At 42.5% G+C, this 21,158-nt stretch overlaps 1 protein-coding gene across 1 annotated transcript in view; it reads left to right on the plus strand.

Annotated features, from left to right (window-relative positions):
* Positions 1-852: 852 nt before the first annotated feature.
* The window catches only part of SMAP2 (small ArfGAP2), a 48,055-nt gene continuing 27,749 nt past the window's right edge, over positions 853-21,158 (plus strand). The window contains exon 1 of the mRNA XM_059897344.1: positions 853-1,367. Within this exon, the coding sequence (XP_059753327.1) occupies positions 1,265-1,367 (103 nt within the window). The 5' untranslated portion in view covers positions 853-1,264. The remainder of the gene's footprint in view (positions 1,368-21,158) is intronic.

Here is a 21,158-nt window from a genome sequence, read left to right on the forward strand (position 1 = left end):
ACAAAAACATTTGCCAGATGGCAGGTGGGTCCCTAAAGAAAAGGACAGCCATTGAGAAATTCTGTACTTACTACACTCTGTAGTGAGGGTGGCTTTGGACAGTGGTGTTTAATAATCATTTTAAAGTAGTTACCTATTCTTCTACTGTAATTACCCCTCCTCTCCACCCCACCTCTCCAAATAACCTTCAGTAAAGGTCTGCTGCACAAAACTGCACTATTTGGGGAGGATTGAGGAATGAAACAAGGAAGTGTCTAGGCACCAGGCAAAACAATGGCCAAAGATGTCAGTAATCACAAGAGGAGACCTAATGAACAGGGGGACCAGGAATTCAGCAGGAGCATGCATTCCAAGTGAGAGGTAACCAGAATCCTCTGAAAAGTTGGGGAGGTTGTGATGTCCTCTTATCCTGGGTTAGGAGGTTGGGCCCTTCTATTTGGCTGTTGAAGGAAAGAATAAGCTGGAGGACTTTGGAGTATTCACAACCTCCACGTTACATAAGGATGGTAAATATTTAACTCGTAGAGAGGTTTTGGGATTATATTGGGATAATGCATATAAAGCGCTTAGCACAGCGCCTGGCACATAGTAAGAGCTCAGCTAATGTTAATTGTTTCCCTTCGCTTGCCTCTACTCTCTCCACTCGCTTTCCGCCGGCTCCATTCATTCTTTTCCAAGGACATGCAGGGGGCGGGCCCACTTCCCCCTCCGCCCCACCCAAGCTCCGCCCCTCACTTCTGCCCCGATTGGTTCCTGAGAGGCGGAGCGGAGGGAAGAGCCCAGTCCGAAGCGGTGGGGGCGGGGCGCATGCGCGGGCTGGGAGGGGTGGAGGAGGAGAGGAAGAGCTGCCGGAAGTAGGCGGCAGAGGTGGTGGCAGGGCTGGCAGCAGCTGCCAGGGAAACCGAGGCGCGGGACGCACGGCTTGCAGACAGGCAGGCCTGGGGGTCGTCTCTGCGCCCGGCACGCAGGAGGCCTGAGCGCCCCCCTTGCCTGGGCTGAGGGTCCCTGCCTGGTCCGGCAGCCTCGTCGGGACCTGGGTCTTTCCCTAAGCCCGCCAGGGGGCGCCGCGCTGAGGGGCTGCAGAGTGGGGGGCGGGCGCGGCTGACCCGAGAAGGGGTGCCGGGCCGGGCGGTGGGAGAGGGCTCTCCCCCGCTCAGGAGGTGCCCCTGGGCGGGGGACCAGGAGTCCTCACCTCCGAACTGAGGCAGGGGTTTCTGGGGGCGAGGAGGGCGCGTCGCCCTCTGCCCCCGCCGGCACCCTGGCCATGACGGGCAAATCGGTGAAGGACGTGGATCGGTACCAGGCGGTCCTAGCCAACCTGCTGCTGGAGGAGGATAACAAGTTTTGTGCGGACTGCCAGTCTAAAGGTAGCACATCCCACCTGGCGGGCGAGGGGTCCAGCCTCCGGGCGGCGCGGGGGAGGCGGCCTGTGTGGGGAGGGGGCGGTCTCTGGAGCTTAGGTGGCCCGGATCATCTAAATGGTAACGCGTGCTACCGTTGCTGATGAGGCTGCTAGGTGTTCTGCGGCGCCGGGATTGGTGTGGGGAGAGGTTGCGAGGGCGAGTGCGTGTGGTTGGGGGGTGGGGCGGTGGTGGTGTGGGTGGAAGTGGCATGGTGTGTGCAGGTGAGAATGTCTGTATTTCAGGGCTCTGAATGAGTTCTGGGCCGACTGTCAGTCCAGAGGCGGCCCAGAGCTCGCAGCCTTCCGCTTGCAAAGCTGGGGGCGAACTGCGGTGGTGCGCGCGGGGGTGGGGGGGGGGCGGGGAGAAGCGAGATGACGGGGAGGAAAACTGCTTAAATGATTTTTAAAGGTGGTGAGCGTCGCTGCCTGCTTTTTGGTTAGCAGTTCCATCTGTCATTTTACAGCCTTGCTGAGATCTGACAGAGCGCTTAGGTGGCTTTCCTCTTTCTGGATGTGTGGAGGGGGGAACTGCCTTATGCAGTGACACAGTGCGGACTTCTAGACAGCCTAGCCCTGGCCTGTGGAGTGTGTTGGAGGCCTGATGTGTGTGTGGTGGCAGAAACTAGCAGACTGTGTCTGTAGTGCAGGATTGGTTTAATCAGTGCGGAGGAGGAAGCAAGGGATACATCGAATTTGTTGCTTTCATGGCCATCATCCTTCTAAAGGTGAAATATGACCGTTGTAGACTGGCAGAGCCATTTAGTCTTTGTTTTCTGTGCCCTCAAAGATTCATGATTTGATACAATTACAAATCAGTATGCTACGAAAGCTTGGTTATTAGTGAAATATTTGCACTCGAAATTGATAGATTATAAATATTTTGTTTCCTTATTTTCTTTCTGAATTCTTTGGAATATAAATTGGAGAAGTTGGGAAAATTCTTTTCCTTTTTGGTATGGGTAGAAAGGGATATATTTTGGGAGCTATTGTTAATTTACTTTTGTTCATAATGCAGTGAATTTACTTGGATTGTTTGCCATATAGCATGTTGGGCGTATAGTACACAACAAAGGTTCAAATGTATTTGTATTTATCAATATTGAGAAAGGAAGTACATGCTTAATTAATGCTTTCACTTAATTACCTTTTATTTTAGAGAAGTAAGGTTTTTGTTTTGTTTTTGTTTGTTTGTTTTTATTTTTGGCTGCGTTGGATCTTCGTTGCTGCACGCGGGCTTTTCTCCGGTTGCAGCAAGCGGGGACTACTCTTCGTTGAGGTGCGCGAGCTTCTCAGTGTGGTGGCTTCTCTTGCTGGGAGCACAGGCTCTAGGCACGTGAGCTTCAGTAGTTGTGGCACACGGGCTCAGCAGTTATAGCTCGCGGGCTCTAGAGCGCAGCCTCAGTAGTTGTGGTGCACAGGCTTAGTTGCTCCATGGCATGTGGGATCTTCCCGGGCCAGGGCTCGAACCCGTGTCCCCTGCATTGGCAGGCGGATTCTTAACCACTGTGCCACCAGGGAAGTCCGAGAAGTAAGGTTATTTAAGGAGAACAGGAGACAGATACCACCAGGGAAGTCCAAGAAGTAAGGTTATTTAGGAGAACAGGAGACAGATACTTTGATTTGGACACCTTGTAGTATATTTTAGTAGCCTTTACCAATGGATAAATGGCATGTGCCATTAGGAAAGCAGGTCCCCAGGCTTCTCTCCTGAATTTTTGCATTGGCAATAATTCATTTTAAAAAGTACTTTAGAATCAATTTACGTTGAGTAAGTTAATTTCTTATAGTTGACTCTTGTGAGATCTTGTGCTAGATCTATTGGAAGATTTGGTTTAAAATTTAAGAGTATATCTCTTGGTTTTACTCAAATTCCCTTGTGTCCTCAGTTGACAGATCTTGAGTCACAGTGAAGCAACCCACTGGAGTGAGCATTGCTACATTTGGGGAGTCAGATGCCATTTTGATGATTAGTACCACCCTCATCCCCTATTTTGCATACCACTCTTATACTTACTCATATTCCTATAAAATATAGCACATGGAAGAGAGGTTGATTCATCACTTCTTCCTCCAAATTTTCCGTTGCTCTTTATCAACAGAATTACTGGGGATCAGGTAATAAAACATTAGTCAATTCATTCTTAATGAGAGCTAGTAACTGCTGGCCTGTAAACTTTATTAACTGCTCTTGATAATAGAATCCTGGTTTCTGAAACAATTTCTTTTCACAAATTAGCTTTACGTTTTGGCTTGGTGGCTTCAGTGACTCGGCCATTGTATTAAAAAGGAGATGACAACGTGTCAGTCAGTCATCTTTCAGTTAAGACATTTGTTGTGGCCTCAGTTTATCCAGTTTGTGAATAAGCTAGCCCCTTCCACTCTTTCAACTCCTTTTACTCATTTTCCCTCTCCTTTTTCCTGATTTTAGTTGTTGTAATCATCATGTGGACAAATGTCAGACCATGGAAGGAAGAAACACTTGCATCTGTAGATTAAGTTAGCTGTTCAGCTCTGGTAAAAATAAATAATAATAATACATTTAGTGGGAGGAGGAATTTTAAAGCTGTAGGCTAAAATGAGGTTTGTACTTGAGTATTTATCTGTAGGTCTCATGTCCTTTCTTCCTTAGAAAACTGAGAGCTTAATTGTATAGGACCTGGTGAGTGACTGCTTGCTAATCCATTAATATGAAATCAGATGATGTAGCCCTGAACTGCAGACCTTTGAGCAGGTATTTTTGTAATGTTCCAAAATAACTCTGGCAATAAATCTTTTTTAAAAAAATCTTAAACTGATTTAAGAATGATATTATCTTTAGATATGTAATTTGAACATCAGAATAGAGAATAATCATGTGTTCTCTTTGTATAGTACAAGTTTTGTTGGTCCTGGGGTTTTTTAACTCTCTTGAGCATGAGACTCACCAGTTTCCGGTACCTCTAAGGCATTGAAATAATTTCTGTGTGGGAACGGAGGCTGCTTTGGTATTGCCTTTAAAAAAATGCTGTGACTTGCTTTAGGCTGAAAGATGTGGTTTCATCACCCAAAGCCCTTAAGTTATTGTGAAAGCCCTTAAGTTATTGTGACCTTTAGGGTAAAATTTTGGACTGACTTAAGTTGTGGAAGAACAGAGGACAAACATACTGGAAATTTCAGATATGTTAATGGTTAATTCCATCTAGTTGAGGCCAGGTCCCGTTTTTGGATAGACCCTTGGTGGGGTTATACTGGTCTAAGGTTTAGTCTTCAGCTCTGCAGTTGCATATTTTATCAGTGTGGCTAGAATAACCCCTAATCAACCTCGTCAAAGACTGGTTTAGAACTTCCCTGGTGGCGCAGTGGTTAAGAATCCGCCTGCCAATGCAGGGGACACGGGTTTGAGCCCTGGTCCAGGAAGATCCCACATGCCGTGGAACAACAAAAGACTTGTTTAAACTGGACGCTATCTTATTTACCATGAAAGGATCTACCTTTCTGATGACCTGAATACTTATATCCACTGTTGGGACACTCCTTTCTCAGTATCAAGGTTAGTGAAAACTTGAGAGCTGTTTAATGAGCAAAGAATTAGAATGGAAGAAATTTGATGGTCTTGAGGAATATTTACTTCCAACTGTGAGATACCACATGGAATTCTGGAGTCTGACAAAAACTTTGTAATACCTTTTTACTTCTCTGTTCTTCTGCTACATCCCATTTCTGAAATGTTTCACTTTGAATCACCTAACCATTGCCTTTGTTCCAACTCCCATTATGTATTCTTAAATTTCAATTCACTTTTTGCAAAACCACTTTCATGTGGTTCAGAATTCAAAAAGTTCAAAAGGGAATATGTACAGTGAAAAGTGGTGTTCCTGTCCCTGATCCCTTAGCCACCATTTTCCAGTGCTTCTGGAAGTAACCACTGTTAGTAATTTCTTATGTGACTTTTAAGAGATAGTATATGCATGGACAAAAAAACTACATTTAAATATATTTCTTTTCAGTGCTTTTATGCAAATAGTAGCATGTTACCCACAGTTCATGGCACCTGGCATTTTTCAGTCCACAGTATAACGTGGAGGGCATGGAGATTCCCTCTCCACGCACGTTAAAGAGCGTCCCCATTCTTTCAGGGTATTAAGTTGAAAGACATGCGTAAGTGATTTGGAAACATCTACTCTCATTGAAGTCATCTTAGAAAGTGTCCTAGGCCCATCCATAGCACAGGTAGGCTCACCTTCCAGGTGGCAAAGAATCAGAGCTGTAGACTTTTGATGTTGGAACATACGGTTGAACTCCATTACTCTGCTTATTTTAGCTTTGTGACCTTCAGCACACTACCTTTCTCAGTTTAATTTTCCTCATTTGAAAAATAAAAATGCCTCGTAAACTAAAGTGTTACACAAATGTAAGCATTATTTATTATTACCATTGCTGAACTTGTTTATTTTGTCTTGATTTTATTCATTTCACTTTCAGACTTTATTCCCTTAAATACTCTAGTTACTGGAAGCCACAGTTAGAATGACTCACTGAATAACTCACCGAATAAAAAACCACCTAGTTTTTAAGCCAAAACCATTTCCTATAGGACTTTATGGTACCCTTGAGGATGGTCTCTGGACGTTTCCTGACTCTTCAAAGTTGTATGAAAGGTTAGACCAGGGAATCTTTTTGTAGACATTTTTTTTTAATATTAGTCTTTTAATATTAGTTTTTTTAATATTAAATTTTAACTCTGGTAAATTAATCTCTAGCTTTGCTTTACATTTGTTTTCTGTCAATAGCTAAATCATTGCCTGTTAAATATCATTCCTTAGAAATGAACATTCCTATCAATTTTAAATTATTTTAGCTGTATCTGTGGCACCTCTTAAGAGATTTTTTAAAATTGCATCAGATCTGGACAACAGAAGGAATTTTCCTTCCATCTCTAGTTGTTAAACACCCTTCTCCAGCCAAGATCAAATAACCTTCTGGCTTTTTACAGCTAATGCACCTTAACTCTGACAGTTGTAGTTAGGTTGACACAGTTTTACTGAAAGTAATTTATAAAAGTCCCCATTAGGTTGTCCTTTAATATCAACTTGTTAAACCTGTTCCCTGGGAGATACTTTGCTATTTGTTCTCCTTGCCATTATCCAGTGGCAGTGGGATAGAGAGTACAAAATGCCTTATCTTTTAAGAACTCTTTGCAAGCCTGAGAGTACAATCCCACACTACATATATTCATTCAGAAAATAGTTCTTAAGCACCTGCTTTGTGTCAGACACTGTACCAAGACATGTAGATTAAAAGATAGGGCCTTTGGTTTCAAGGATTTTATAGTCTAATGGGCAAGCAGATGTGTAAGCAGATAAATGATGCAATGTAGTAATTATCATTGTAGGATTGTGTACAGGGAGAAATGAAAGCATTGAAGAAAGCAAGAAAGTCTGCCTAGGAAGTCGTGGCTCAGAGAGACAAGTAGGCTATGTCTTGAATGATAAACATGACTTTGTCAGGTGAATTTAGGGCATTCCAGGCAGAGGAAGCAGAATGTGCAGTAGCCAAGATGTGCTGTACCGTGTGTATAGTCTCCAAGATGTGCTGTACCGTGTGTGTGTGTGTGTGTGTGTGTATGTGTATGTGTGTGTTGGGGATTGGCAAGGGATAAGGTAGGCAGAGACCCATAAGGTTAAAATCCTAGCTCTGTTGTTGACTTGCCGTATGGCATTGAGATTATGAATATGCTTTAGACTCCCTGTTGTGTAAGAAGCCCCTAGTATTGGAAGTCCACCTGCTACTCAAATGGAATTATAAATATTGCAAACATGAAATGTTCTCTAACTGCTGAGTAGTAAGGAAGGTCTGAGGATTGTGCCCACTAGATCTCCATGGAAGTGTACCCTCATGAGTACATTAAACTATCTTAGAGAAGTCTAGTGAAATGTCAGCAGTAGATGTCATGCCATTTCTGGAGTTGGTGACGTTGAATTTTGAGGCTGAGCGTGCTCTCATACTCAAGCAGTCTAAGGGTGTTGAATATCTGAGTGTGCCCTTGGTTGTTCAGTGCTTAGGATGTGTAAACAGGCAGTTGCAGCCACATCTCTCAGTATACCTTTCAACAAATCTATTGCTTTTAAATAAATCAGAAAATTTCCTTCTTTCTGCATTTTTCATCTGATGTCATTATGGTATGTAGGTGGCAGCTTTTTTGGGCACAGTTGTCTATATTACTGTTCACCACATGAGTCATTGTAGGTTTCTGTTCTGCCTGAAAATTCCATCTTGGAAATAATGTCATGCAGCTGGAGACCACAACACGTTACTCGTTATGAACATTGCAGCTGGCTTTGTATGTTATGTTGGAAGCTACCTATGCCATAAGGAAGAGATAAAGTGACTTATTAAATGGACTCAGACTCAATTCCTCCAAATGATATCCCCTGTGAAAAAGATGCCCAGCAAGAATCTGCATAAAACACACATGTGTTTTACATTCTAAGCATACAGTGCCTAACTTTTGTCATTGTGTCTGCTTAAATCCTTATCACAGTTATACTTCTGTTTGAGCAAGTGGCTAGTTTAAGTAGATACTAACTTTGAAAAGTTCTGTGTTGGCCCCTGGAGTGTGACAGTTCAGCATACCACATTGAAAAGGTAGGAACCAAGTCTATGTAGAGTAGAACCCCTTAAAGTTAATTCACTTTTACCAAATTCCTCTATTTTTAAAGAAATATTCCTCTGCTAGTTAACTTCTTAAAATTGTAACTTGCTACAGTTAACACATCCACTAGAATGTAAGCTCCATGAGGGCAGGGGTTTTGTGCCTGTTTTGTTCACTATAGTATTCCTGGCACCTAGAACAATGGTTGGCACAGGTCAGGCTCTCAGTAAATATTTGTTTGAACAATATAATCCTTTGTTTCTTATTAGAAGAAATCCTTTATAAGTTATCTGAATATTTGTGTAATTCTTAGGAAAGCTAAGTTTTAAGATGTATTTTAAAGTCAGGGACCCTCCAGAGAAACAGAAAGCACTGTAGGTGGTACAAGCAGAGGGAATTTAATATGGAATAGTTTCCATAGGTGATACAAGAGCCAAGAAGGTCAATGGGGTGGTGAGACAACCCAGAGATTGGCAACACCTGGGAGGTCCTAGGCCCCTAAGGAAATTAGAAGGTGCTGGTGTCACCAAAGGCCAGAAGACTGAGCCATCTGCTGTGAGCTAGAAGACTGGAAAGAAGAGCTGTCTGGTGGCAGCTGGAACTCGGACCAAGTAAGATAGAGAGCATTACCCTGGCTTCCCTCCTTCTCCTGCCTTTCCTCATCAGTGCCTCCCATTGGTGGAACTTACTCAGAAATCAGTTGGCAAGGGAGCCTGGGAGATGTAGTTCCCTGTGATAGTGTAGAGCAAGGGGAGGATCCAAGCTGAGACAGGCAAAGGCACAAAGGAACTTAAATCTCCAAGATGTAATTCTTTCTCCTTGTAAGTAAACAGTTATTTTGGACAAGCAATAAGAAGGGTTTTCAGGCAGATAACCTCTTGTGCTTCAAAAGGATCTTAACTGTTGCCGAAACAGTAATTAGTCCTGGGAAGTAATGTAACTTTGTATAGTCATGTAACAAGTAGTGTAACTTTTATATAGCCATTGCCTATATAATTAGGATGTGAGGCTTCTGTGGAATCTGTATTTGACTTTTGGTCTCCACCAGGACAATTTACCGTTTGGTTACTCAGAAAATAAGTTCCCACCCTGTTAATTCTGGGAAGCCTTAAGCATGATGTGTATGCACTGAGCTTGTCCCATCTACAACTAAAAACTTTGAGTCCGTAACACTTAAGACGTACAAAGAGAGTTTTGAGGATTGCAGCCTTAAAACGTGGTACAGATTAGACTTTCCTTGATCGTTAAGGAAGTTTTCCTTGTGCCACGTATCTTTTTAAATAGTTTGATCGGTTTGCCTGTGCCGCCCGCCCCGCGATTCAGTCCGCTTACCACTGGGTGAGAGAGGTAAGATCACTGGACATACTATCTTCTATACTGAACCTGAAAAATAAAAAATATTTTGTCTTACTTGGCAGGTTGCTGCCGCTCCATTTAAAGACAAAGCTTCTCAAGTTATGGCTACTAGTTTTCTCCTTGATTATAAAGTGTTTAATGAGTTACGTGATACAAGTTTAGCACTTTCTAGAAGTGCTTTTTTTGTCAATCAGGTCACCTGCGTTTGGGCGCCTGCCACGTTAATGGAATTGGTGGAACTAGGCCAACAAGGGTTTTCAGTGGAGTGTATGTTTGCTTTTAGGCTGTTATTTTCCACAGAAGCGATGGATAAGGAACCCTCATCGAGTAAAGTTACCAATGGTAAAAAAAAATTGCGTAGGTTTCATGGTTTTTCTCTTTTCTCCAAAAATTAATTTCCTCTTCTCAGGTACTACTGTAATTCACAGATGTGATTGAAATGTAATTTGGTATTGTAAAAAGCGTATCAGCCTGCTTCCCAGAGTACCAGTTGTTCCCATCCACTCCATTTTACCTTAAGAGGTACATCTATGCGTTTTTGAAGCCTCGTGTTTAATAATTACAATATTTCACTACTGTTTTTGACTCTTCCATTTTCCAAACTTTCTCCTTCCCTACCCCACTCTTCTGGATCCTATATTTCCCCACAGGCTTTGTGGATGCTGGTCCATTGATGGCTGAACTGCAGGTCCCTTCCCAGTGGAAAACCCCAGAGATGAGCCAAATCTGCCTTCATCTGTGGCCATCCATCAGTGTAAGGTTGCCCTGGTGGTTGTCTTCAGTTTGTCCACCACTCCCCTTGACCCCCATGCTCCCTCCTGGGTGGCTGAAACGCCCTGGAATCCCACCTTTGTAACATATTGCTGGGATTTTATTATTGCTGCTCGTTTTTGTTTTCAAGTAATGTTAAGTAGTTTTCTGACCATTTTTGTTGACCATAGCCCTCTTTTCCCCATTTGTATATTTCCTATGGGTATTCTGGTTTGATTTTTACATACCTGTAGGATATGGTTTATTTAGAAAGTACTGGACTTCATAAGCCCACTTGGAAAATGCTCTGTTGATCCTTATTTAATTTCAAGTCAAAACTTTCAAAAAGAAATGTCTTAATCGGAAACAATGAGACCTGGATCCCTCAGGCTTCGCGTCATTTCTCCTCACCCAAAAAACAAATGAGTAACTTTCTCATTTTATCATGTGTTGAAAATAGTAGAGCAAATACAGGAGGAAGAGAGAGCTACTCTCAGCTGTAGCTGTTAAGCCTGTCCCAGCATAGAGATGTGAGAAAATACAGCACCTTTTCTTTTCCTCTATTGAAAATAGCCATACTGTCTTTCACAGCAGTTGCTAGTGATGGGAAGACCATAAATCCCCATGCCTCTATCTCAGAGCTTACATCTTTAGATGTGAGTTTACATGTTAATCCTACAATGTTACTTCCTGAAGTGCACAAAGAGTAAATTTTAACTTCTTCCTCTTTTCTTATCTTAGTGGAAGTCCCCTCTGTGTGTATTTAGAAGTGAGATCTCTAGTGTTTCAAGCCTTGAGTTAAAAACTTTGTCTTAATATTGTTTAGACGGTTTTTGTTCTATCTAATGCCTTCGAAAAATAATTTCGTACAGAATTTTCCATGTGAACTGGCAATATCATATGCTGGTGAGGGAAGGGGCATTGGTGTCTTTTCTTGTTGATACTTTACCACTTGGGTTATAACTGACCCAAGCCCTCTGATGAGAAATAGAAAGGAAACTCCCTGTTCTTATCATGATGCTTGTGTTCAAAATAGCTGGCAACAACGGACCTAATGGAAACCAATTTGTGTGACAGCTGATTTGAAAAAGAAAGAAAGAAAAGATTCAGGCTCTTCTGCTGTGTTGAAAGCATTTTTATTGAAATAATAGCTGTAAGGACTGGGGACTTTGTCTCTCTGAAGGTAGATGTGAGGGGTTGGGTTGGAGGAACTGTTTCAGACCGAGGAGAATTTTGAGCAAAGGTCTTTCGTAGAGTGTGAGTGCTATTATTAACGTTACTAGCTTTTATGTGAGAGAAAGGAAGCATCATTAAATACAACATTGGAATCAGGAAGATTCCAGATCACCTCCTCTGAGCGTTCTGACTTGGTTTTGAGCCTAGTCTGTGAATAGGCACCAGGCACAAGTGACTCAAATCAAGGGCAGAGTAAAAATAAGGCTCAGTTTCATTAGACTTCTTATGCATATAAGGGGAAAAAAGGGACTTCCTTGGCGGTCCAGTGGTTAAGACTCCTCGCTTCCACTGCAGGGGATGGGGGTTTGATCCCCAGTCGTGGAACTAAGATCCCACATGCTGGATGACCAAAAAGAAAAAAGAAAAACAAAAAAAAATTTGTTACCATAGGAACAGACTCCCAGACCAGTTGTGCTTATTAGCTAAACATTAAATGCTTTTCTTTAAAAAACAAAAACTTTATTTTTTCTCATTATGAAAGTTATTCATATTTGTGATGAAAATCATTGGAAAGTATGAAAAAGTATGATGCAGAAGATATTTCATATAATCCTTATCACCCATTTTTTATTTCCGCTTATACTGTAATAATTTTATATCATTATTGTTTTGCTTAACATTTATCATAAGCATTTTTCATGACATTAAAAACATTTAAATGCCTTTATTGTATTCCATTGTTTGAATATATCATTACTTAACTCTTGCCCAATTGTTGGACCCTTGGGTCTTAATTTTTCAGTGTTATAAGATAATGAGACATTGTGAATTTTTGTGTTGCTGTGAGACTAATGGGTTATTTATGTGTTCAGAGTTGAGTAGTTATGTGGGCCCTCTAATTTTAAGGAGTTGTCAGGGAGTCCTCTGGGTGGAGCCCATGTAGGGATGGCCTTGCCGTGGGGGCAGTTCATTTTGAACTGCCTCATGGCAGTGGACATTTGAGACAAGGAGCCCAGAGAGCTGGGGAGAATCCTGGCTTGACTGTAAGGAACAGATTTATGGGACATGATCACAGCAAGATGGGCCAAGATATATTCTTATGTCTCACGTGCAATTTCCACATTATATACTTGGTATGTGGAAATACTGTTGGGCCGTTGATCAGCATCTTATGTTGTTCATACAGGCCTCCTTCACTTAAACTCAGTCCACTGGGAAGGAGGATTAGAAGCCCTACATTGGTGGAAAGGGGATAACAGCTACTGTTTTTTGTTTTTGTTTTACAAAGCTTTCCTTAGACTGTGAATTCCATGAGGTCAGGGACTGAGTCCCGTGTTTTCCTGTTAGCTAAAGCACAGCATCAGGTACATAGTGTCTGTGTCTCCGTCGTGAACACTATTCTAGTTATGCGTGTTCAGATCATAATCTTGTTAGTTTTCTGAAAGTCACCCTCATACTCTTAACTCAGATATTTGAAGCTCTGTGACATTGCAGGAAGCCAAGCAGGTGAATCTCAAGGTTGCTCTGTGGCAGTTGCTTCTGTGCACCATCTCTTTTGTGTGCTCTGGCATCTGTACCGCCTTGAAAGCTGGAGCCAGTCACAGAGCTGGTATTCTGCCCTTTCCGTAGGAGGTCTCAGTGAGACACACCATTTTAGGGGAAATGGAGCAGGGAGTGTAAAACGGGTGGCTGAAATAGCAGTCCTTTAGCCTTTTTGTGGGCTGGGAGTAAATATTTAGACACTGTCCTCAGGTGCTATAGAGATTAATCATAACCTTGCAACACTTTTAGAAGCTCCCCTTGTTCCTGCTGGAACAGGTTTGTCTAATTTGAAGAACCTTGCTTTGGCTCTTTCGAAGCCACGATTTTTTTCCCCAAGAGACCTGCCCTGAGTTCCTCTGCGTAATGTCCCCTTTGCAGGAACTTTCTATCCACACGGCTGGCATCTTTGCGCCACCCGCTTGCACCATACCTTCCGACCCGTACCTCATTATACCCAATTCTGAAACACCTGGCTTTTGAAACATAGTGAATATCTTCTTTTGAAAGGGCAAATCTCCACTTTTTGCTCTGCTCCCTTAAGCCAGGACTGTTTCGATGACTAACATTCTGCGTGTCCCTGGGCTAACCATCTGTACTTTGGTCCCAGAATTCATTTCTATTCTGCTGTTTCTGTAGAGATGAAAGTTCTCTAGCTTTTGGATACGGTTGTGATTCAGTTAAACTCGCACTGGTTTTCCATCTGTTTGCCATTGGTTGGGACTCCTCTGATGTGTTGGGAAAGCTGCACACTGTCATGGAAGGGAGAAGTTCACATGTCTGTGGTCTTGTACAAGAGTTCATTTGCTGACTCGGAAGGTTTTGTGTAAAGCCTCTCTCTGCCTGTGTGAAAAGCACAAGCTTCCCTTCAAACAAGTGAAAAACGAGTTCTGCCTGGCTGCTTGTTCTTCACTCTCCTCCACTTCTGGGCTTCCTCTGAGGAAGAGGAACGTGGCTGGGAAGGGGTGTGGATGAGCCTTCACACACAAGCTCAGGCCTTGGGCTTTCCAGCAGCAGAGAGTGTGTATGTGAGAAGAGAAAAGAACACCTGAAGAATAGGATATCAATTTAGGGACTATTATTGAGCATCTACTATATATAACACACTTTTGGGGTGTAGAAAGATGTTTCTCATTCCAGTCCAGCTGGTGATTTCTTCTATGAACTTGGGTAAATGACTTGACCTCCCCGGGCCTTAGATTCTCCGGCTGTGCTTGGACTAGATAATCCTTAAGATTCTTTCCAGTTTTGGAATTCTGTATCTAAATGTTTATCTGTTTGTTACAGAACAAGAGAAATGGCTTTTCCACAGGATTGGCATATTCTTTTTTTTTTTTTTTTTTAAAGTTTGGGGAACTTGGTGCAGGCCCAGTAGCTGGCAAGTGGTAGAACTCCTATTTGAAATTGGAGTTGTATGAATCCAAAGACTGTTTTCTTTTTCTTTCTTTTTTTTTTTTAATTAATTAATTAATTAATTTATTTTTGGCTGTGTTGGGTCCTCGCCTCCGCGTGAAGGCCCTCTCTAGTTGTGGCAAGCGGGGGCCACTCTTCATCGCGGTGCGCGGGCCTCTCACTCTCGCGGCCTCTCTTGTTGCGGAGCACAGGCTCCAGACGCGCAGGCTCAGTAGCTGTGGGTCACGGGCCTAGTTGCTCCGCGGCATGTGGGATCTTCCCAGACCAGGGCTCGAACCCGTGTCCCCTGCATTAGCAGGCAGATTGTCAACCACTGCGCCACCAGGGAAGCCCAGGATTGGCATATTCTTATATCTCACATGCTTCAAACTAAGTGGCTTCAAGATGGTTTCTCAGCACTATTGATGTTTCGGATACTTCTTTGTTGAGAGGTTGTCCTGTATAGGAGGTAAAGCAGCATCCTTGGCGTCATCTACTAGATGCCAGTAGCACCCCAACTTTCTGCCAGTTGTGACAACTAAAAATGTCTCCAGACATTGACATTGCCACTTGGGGGGAAAATTGCTTCAGTTGAGAAGCACTGCTCTAAAGAAAGAAGAGTGGTACTGTTTGAATGTGGCTATTTTTAATATCTATTTTCATATTGGTCCTCTGCTGCTTATTACCTGTCCTGGGGATGGAGGATGAAGAGCAATCTCATTGGTCAAGAGCTCTGTCACCTTTCTTTGGTAGCTTCTTCTAAAGATATGCCCCCCCTCAGTGGGCAGGCTTCCTTTGCATCTTCAGTATTTTTTTCAGAATATGAGAAGCTATTGGTTGTTGCAAAGAGGAAGCTAAGGCTTTAACGGGAAGTAACTTAAAAAACATAAAGAACTAAATGTCCCCAGGGGGTGAAGACAATAACTTCTAGAGAATCGAGTTAAACATCTGTTTCCTGAAGTGAGGTCATGAGTGATAGGAAATTAGTTTAATTATATTAGTTTAATTATAATGTCAAGTTTTGAAATATCAGGTCCACCTGGCCGACTTTGAAATGATTGCCCAGCTGTTAGCTCAGCGATCCATCTCTACACACCTCCAACCCCCAGCCTGATGAAAGCCATTGAGGTAGTGATTGAAATGTTCTAGCTCTCTTATAAGATCTGGGTTTTATCCTTATTGCTTTTGCTACAAAATGTTGGTTTTATTTTATTTAAAAAAATTTTTAACCATTTTTTTGAAGTGTAGTTAGTTTACAACATTGTGTTAGTTTCAGGTGTACAGCAAACTGATTCAGTTATATATATATATATATATATTCTTTTTCAGATTCTTTTCCATTATAGGTTGTTAAAAGATATTGAATATAGTTCCCTGTGCTATACAGTAGGTCCTTGTTGTTTATCTATCTTATATATAGTAGTGTGTATATGTTAATCCCAGAGTCCTAATTTATCTCTCCCCCACCCCCAAATGTTCTTTTTAGGTTGAATTACTTTACATTTGTCCCCAGTGTCATCTTTTTCTCATCTCTTTTCAATCCACATTCTTGACTGGGTTGGGTGCAGAATGATGCTCTTTGCTGATTGGGATAGAGTGTGTTCCATGAGCATCCTTGCTGGGATGCTCTGCGATCCCAGAGCCGTGACTGAGACACTTGAGCCTGTGTCAGTCTCTATCCCTCAGTCCTGGCAGGCTCCGTGTTCCATTCCAGCTGAGCCTTTGCCGGAGTAATTGGCCGCATGGAGCCTTCAAGCCAAACAATTGTTTGTACTGAGATAGTCTCACTGTTTGGCTCCTAATCAAATAATCTCCTTCCTGCCCCCAATGAAAGCAGCTATTTTTTATTTCCTCCCTCCCCTTTTCAGAGAAGCCATGCCTCAGCTACCACTCTTCTTGCTTATTCATGAATGCTTTAAGCAGGGTCTTTGTGTAGAGGAAATTAGCTAGAGCCAAAATATCCCAGCTAACCAGGCTACAAGGAACATTAAGGACACCCTTCCTCCTAATTTTCTATGTAGGATATTTAAATCACCTTTGTGTGGTTTTCTGAGTAATAAGGGATTCAAACCTCAAGTCCACATAAGAAAAATATTCATTCTAGGTTTTTAAAAAGTATGCTAACTTAGGCTGTTGTTACCTAAAGGAGCTCACAAAATAAAAACAAATATAAAACCCAGCAACAGAACAAGCATAGATGAGTGCCACAGGAGAATGACAAAGTGCTGTGAGAGTCAGAAGAGGAAGGAAAAAAGGCTTGATGGAGACAGTGGATGGAGCAAGATTTTCACAAAATGAGGTTTTGCAAATGAAAGTAATAGCCCACGTAGAGCTATTTGTGAGCAATATTAAGTTGATCCAGAAAGTATAAGTAGTCCAGTTTTCCTTATTTGTCAAACCTGTGAACCTCCAAAACACGAATTCAGGAAAGAGAATCCACAGGTTGAGATGGAAAGTTGCCCAGGTGGCCCCAGTGTGTCCTGCTTCTCTTTGCCTCTTTGGGTGCTTCTTCTGGATTATCGATGCTTTCATTGCATTGCTGCCTCTGCTCTAAAGCTCTGGCTCATATATAGACACAAATCACTTCCTTTGATTCTTTTCCCTTAGCCCTGTTAACACCATTCAGAACTTTGAGTACAAAGAGGGAACAAAAAAGGGAACTTGGGCTTCCCTGGTGGCGCAGTGGTTGAGAGTCTGCCTGCTAGTGCAGGGGACACGGGTTCGAGCCCTGGTCTGGGAGGATCCCACATGCCACGGAGCAGCTGGGCCCGTGAGCCACAACTACTGAGCCTGCGCATCTGGAGCCTGTGCCCCACAATGGGAGGGGCCGCGATAGTGAGAGGCCCGTGCACCGCGATGAAGAGCGGTCCCCGCACCGCGATGAAGAGTGGCTCCTGCTTGCCGCAACTGGAGAAAACCCTCGCACGAACCGAAGACCCAACACAGCCAAAAATAAATAATAAATAAATAAATAAAAGTAGCTATTAAAAAATTTAAAAAAAAAAAAGGGAACTTATCACAAAATATATGAAACTAAAAAACAGTCACCCTTGTCTTGGAAGGCTTATCTTCTGATCCTACCTCACTCGGCTTGTTCCCAGTCCCTGTTCTGTTTCAGAATCCTGAGGTCACTTGCCTTAGCTTCATAGGACCAGTGTAGATTCTTAGTTACCTTCCTTGATTTTTTTTTTTTTTTTTTTTCAGCACCAGGTCCTCCTCCATGTGAAAGGTACTGTCTAAGGACCCAGCACCAGCAATGTTCTCTCTAGAGAACTTGACCCAGAGGATAAAGCCAAACTAGCCTTCCTGTGTGGCTGCTCACTTAGGGCTCTTTTACTCATTTCTCAGTGGATAGGCATCCAGGGCTCTTCCTAAGGTTACTGGCATAACCAGAGACCTCATCCTCCAGGCCGAACTCAAGATTCTCCAGAAAGAGAGGGGCTTCCCACTTGGAGGCCCAGCACTGTGTACCACAACTTTCATACTGGTCTCTCATGGGAGCATTTATTTAACAAGAGCTATGAACATACTGGTTATTTTTAGAAGGGAAAACTTTTATTTTGACTTCATAAAAATTTAAAACATTTCAACAGCAAAGCATTTGCTAAACAAAATAACAGAGGTTAAAGAGAAATTTAAAAACAAGAAACAAAAAATTGGAAAATGTCAATTCCCCTAATCTATGCATTTAGGGCTAAACCAATAAAAATAGTACTGAGATTAGCTGGGGATGTTGTTATTTAGTTTTTGTTTATTTTTACATTGTTTTAAAAACCAATCAAAATTTATAAGGATAAATATTGTCACTTTTATAGATTTTTAATGACAGCTTGTTGCATTTCCTGTATTGTTTCAAATGCCTCCACCTGGTCGCATCAAACTTCAATTGATGCTTTAAGTAATAGAGGATCTTTTATTGCAGCCAAAGTATAGCAGGTATGCTGTCCAATTCTAGAGAGTCCAATGAAGTGGAAATAATATATTCTTAAGCATTATATTAAACCCTATCTTAGGAATTATAGTGAAAGCAAATGTAGCAGCAATTGAATAACAGCCATTAACTAAAGAGAGAAATCAAGAGGACTTTTAAAGACGGAAAACATTAGGCAGATGTCCTACTATGGTTGTGGATATTTAGGAGGTGGCTGCTCTGGAATTAAGCCTGGACATGACCCTGGGTCCCTCAGCCCTCACGGTTTGACCTCCTCCTTCCCTGGGAACCTGATGAAGGAGAGGGATTCCCTGACCCTCTCGGGCCTCTGCTTGCTGAATAGCGGGGCAGAGGAGCCCCTGGGGGAAAGCTGGAATTTAAACCCTGCTTTGGCCAATTTTGTCTCCTGTGACCGTTTCTTTTCTTAGCTTGTTGAGCTTTCTCTCAGTCAACAGAGATGCCAGCCAACTTTGTTGAGGGTTTTTTCTCATGGGACATGATCCATCTTTGATAGAAGGAAATGTTTCTTTCCAATTCTCTCTCTAGGTCTTTGGCCAGCTTTCTGTAGGAGTTGCGCTTGGGGTGTACACTGCTGATATTTTCGTACACTTTGGGAAGTTTCTTCTTTAGTTCTAAGCAGTAAATTCCCTCCTTGATTAACTTTGTGCAAAGTTTCATTATATGTTCTTGATGTAGTTCAGTCACTATTTGAAGTTTCAGCTGAAGCTTTTGAATTTCACTTTCAAGCTGTGAATATTCAAATTGCAAAGAGGGTTGCTCAGTTTGGAAATTTCTCATTTGACTTGTAAGCTCCTTTTCATTTGATTGTCTTCACATAATTTTTTTTAAATTAATTAATTTATTTTTGGCTGCGTTGGGTCTTTGTTGCTGTGCCTGGGCTTTCTATAGTTGCAGTGAGCGGGGGCTACTCTTCGTTGCAGTGCGCGGGCTTCTTATTGCGGTGGCTTCTCTTGTTGTGGAGCACGGGCTCTAGGTGCGCGGCTGCAGTAGTTGTGGCATGCGGGCTTCAGTAGTTGTGGCTCACAGGCTCTAGAGCGCAGGCTCAGTAGTTGTGGCGCACGGGCTTAGTTGCTCCGCGGCATGTGGGATCTTCCTGGACCAGGGCTCGAACCCGTGTACCCTGCATTGGCAGGCGGATTTTTAACCACTGTGCCACCAGGGAAGCCCATCTTCACATAATTTTTAAAATGTTCCTTGCTTTTCTCCTTCTAGCCTTTTTAAGGAAACATTTAAGTAACAGCATGGATGAGTTTCTTTGAATCGACTTCTGACTCATAGTCTAGGTGGTCTCCATTTTCTGATCCATTCTTTTTGTCTAATCCCAAATTGCCATCATCCACATAATCTCTAAAGAGAGCAGGTAAATTTGTCCTCTCCAGCACAGTTTTTGTCATAGATCTTTTTAGCTGGCTCTTTTTATGATTTACAACCTATTTCACCCGTGTAGTTGAGTTTTCAAACATTTTTTTTCTTCATTTCCCACACTCTATGCCCCCATCCTGCAGCTTCTCGGGAAAGCAATCCTAGGCTTTCCTGAAAATGAGTGTTTTCAACCATACCATCCATTCTTTCCCTCTGAAGTTGTTCTGCATTCTTCTGAGACGCTTTTAGGGTGTTTTGGCACCAGTCACTAAGGGTTGGAGAGAGTTTGACATATCTTTGAGTAACCATGTATGTCCTTGAAGGCAAGCCACCATCCCTTCATGAAATGAAAGTTTAAGGGCTCACTTCTAGTTCTTTTTCGAGAAAATCTACTGTGTTCTCAAGTAAAGAGGTGGACATGTTTAGATTATTACGTTTTGCCATACTCAAGGTTTGTAACGTCAGAGGACTGGCCTCTGCTGCAGGCATCAGCTTGTGTAATCAGTCTAATCTTCTCACTGACTTTATGAGATTCTTCAACCCGGGTAGAAGATGTTTTTGCTAGCTCTTTTCCCCTCTTTAAAATATTATCAGCTCTCTACTATGAAAACAATCATAGCATCACATACCAGAACCTCCCAGGGAAACCCCAAGAGACTTGGGCCTTGTTTCAGGCTTTTAGAGAGCACCACCAGCGGTACTGCACAGCTGCCTGCTCCAGGACTGGCTGGAAAGACACCTTTGTGGCAGTCGGAGGCCCTCTGGGTAGAATCAGGGACTCACCTTGTCCGGGAGTCCCTCAGTCTGCCTCTTGTCCCCAAATCAGAGAAAGGCCTCGGGGTGTCTGTGGGTGAGAGTCACCCTCTCAGATTTCTCTGTGTGGCTGGAACCTGGCAGCTGGCAGCTACACACACCATTTTAGAGGAAGTGATGTCTTTGTTGGCGTATAGAAGTAAGAAGAGGAATAACAAGAATTGATTCTAGAAAGGCCCAGATCATGGAAGAATTTAAGCCACACTTAGTTTGGAGTTCAGTTGACAGTGAGGGTCTAAGTTACATGTCTTTGAATGGGGCAGTGACATCATCAGCACATACCTTGGCAGAATGTCCTTTTCAGAGCCAAAAAAAAAAAAAAAAGTTCAAGCTAGGACCTGGTCCTTTCCCTTCTGAAGTATTCTGGGAAATAGAGTTGAGTAATAAAGGTACAGGTTGTTTGATTTCGTAGTCTTTATTACCAGAAACATCACCTAAGTATACATTAGTTACCGTCCACTGCTGGGATAGCCAGAAAGGAAGAGTTAGAGCCTAACCTGCAATAAATCTTTACCTTCCAATAATAAATAAGGCAGATAAGATTGATGTGGAGCTAAATTTACTAAAAGTTAATTGCCCTTCCTTCAGTCTTTTCAGAGTAGTTTAATTAATTTTAGAGATACAGTTATTATCTTTTAGCCCATAGCTTTGTGGCTAGCAGGGGTCAGGTAAATACCATGAGATATGTACAAGCATGTTACTGGACTAATCCAGAGCAAGTACTGGTTTTCCTAGGATTTAAAGGAAATGAATAGCCAGTGTATAGAGAAGCTGAGAAAGCTGCT

The sequence above is a fragment of the Balaenoptera ricei genome, chromosome 1 (genome assembly GCF_028023285.1).
Source record: "Balaenoptera ricei isolate mBalRic1 chromosome 1, mBalRic1.hap2, whole genome shotgun sequence".
In the NCBI taxonomy this organism is placed as follows: Eukaryota; Metazoa; Chordata; class Mammalia; order Artiodactyla; family Balaenopteridae; genus Balaenoptera; species Balaenoptera ricei.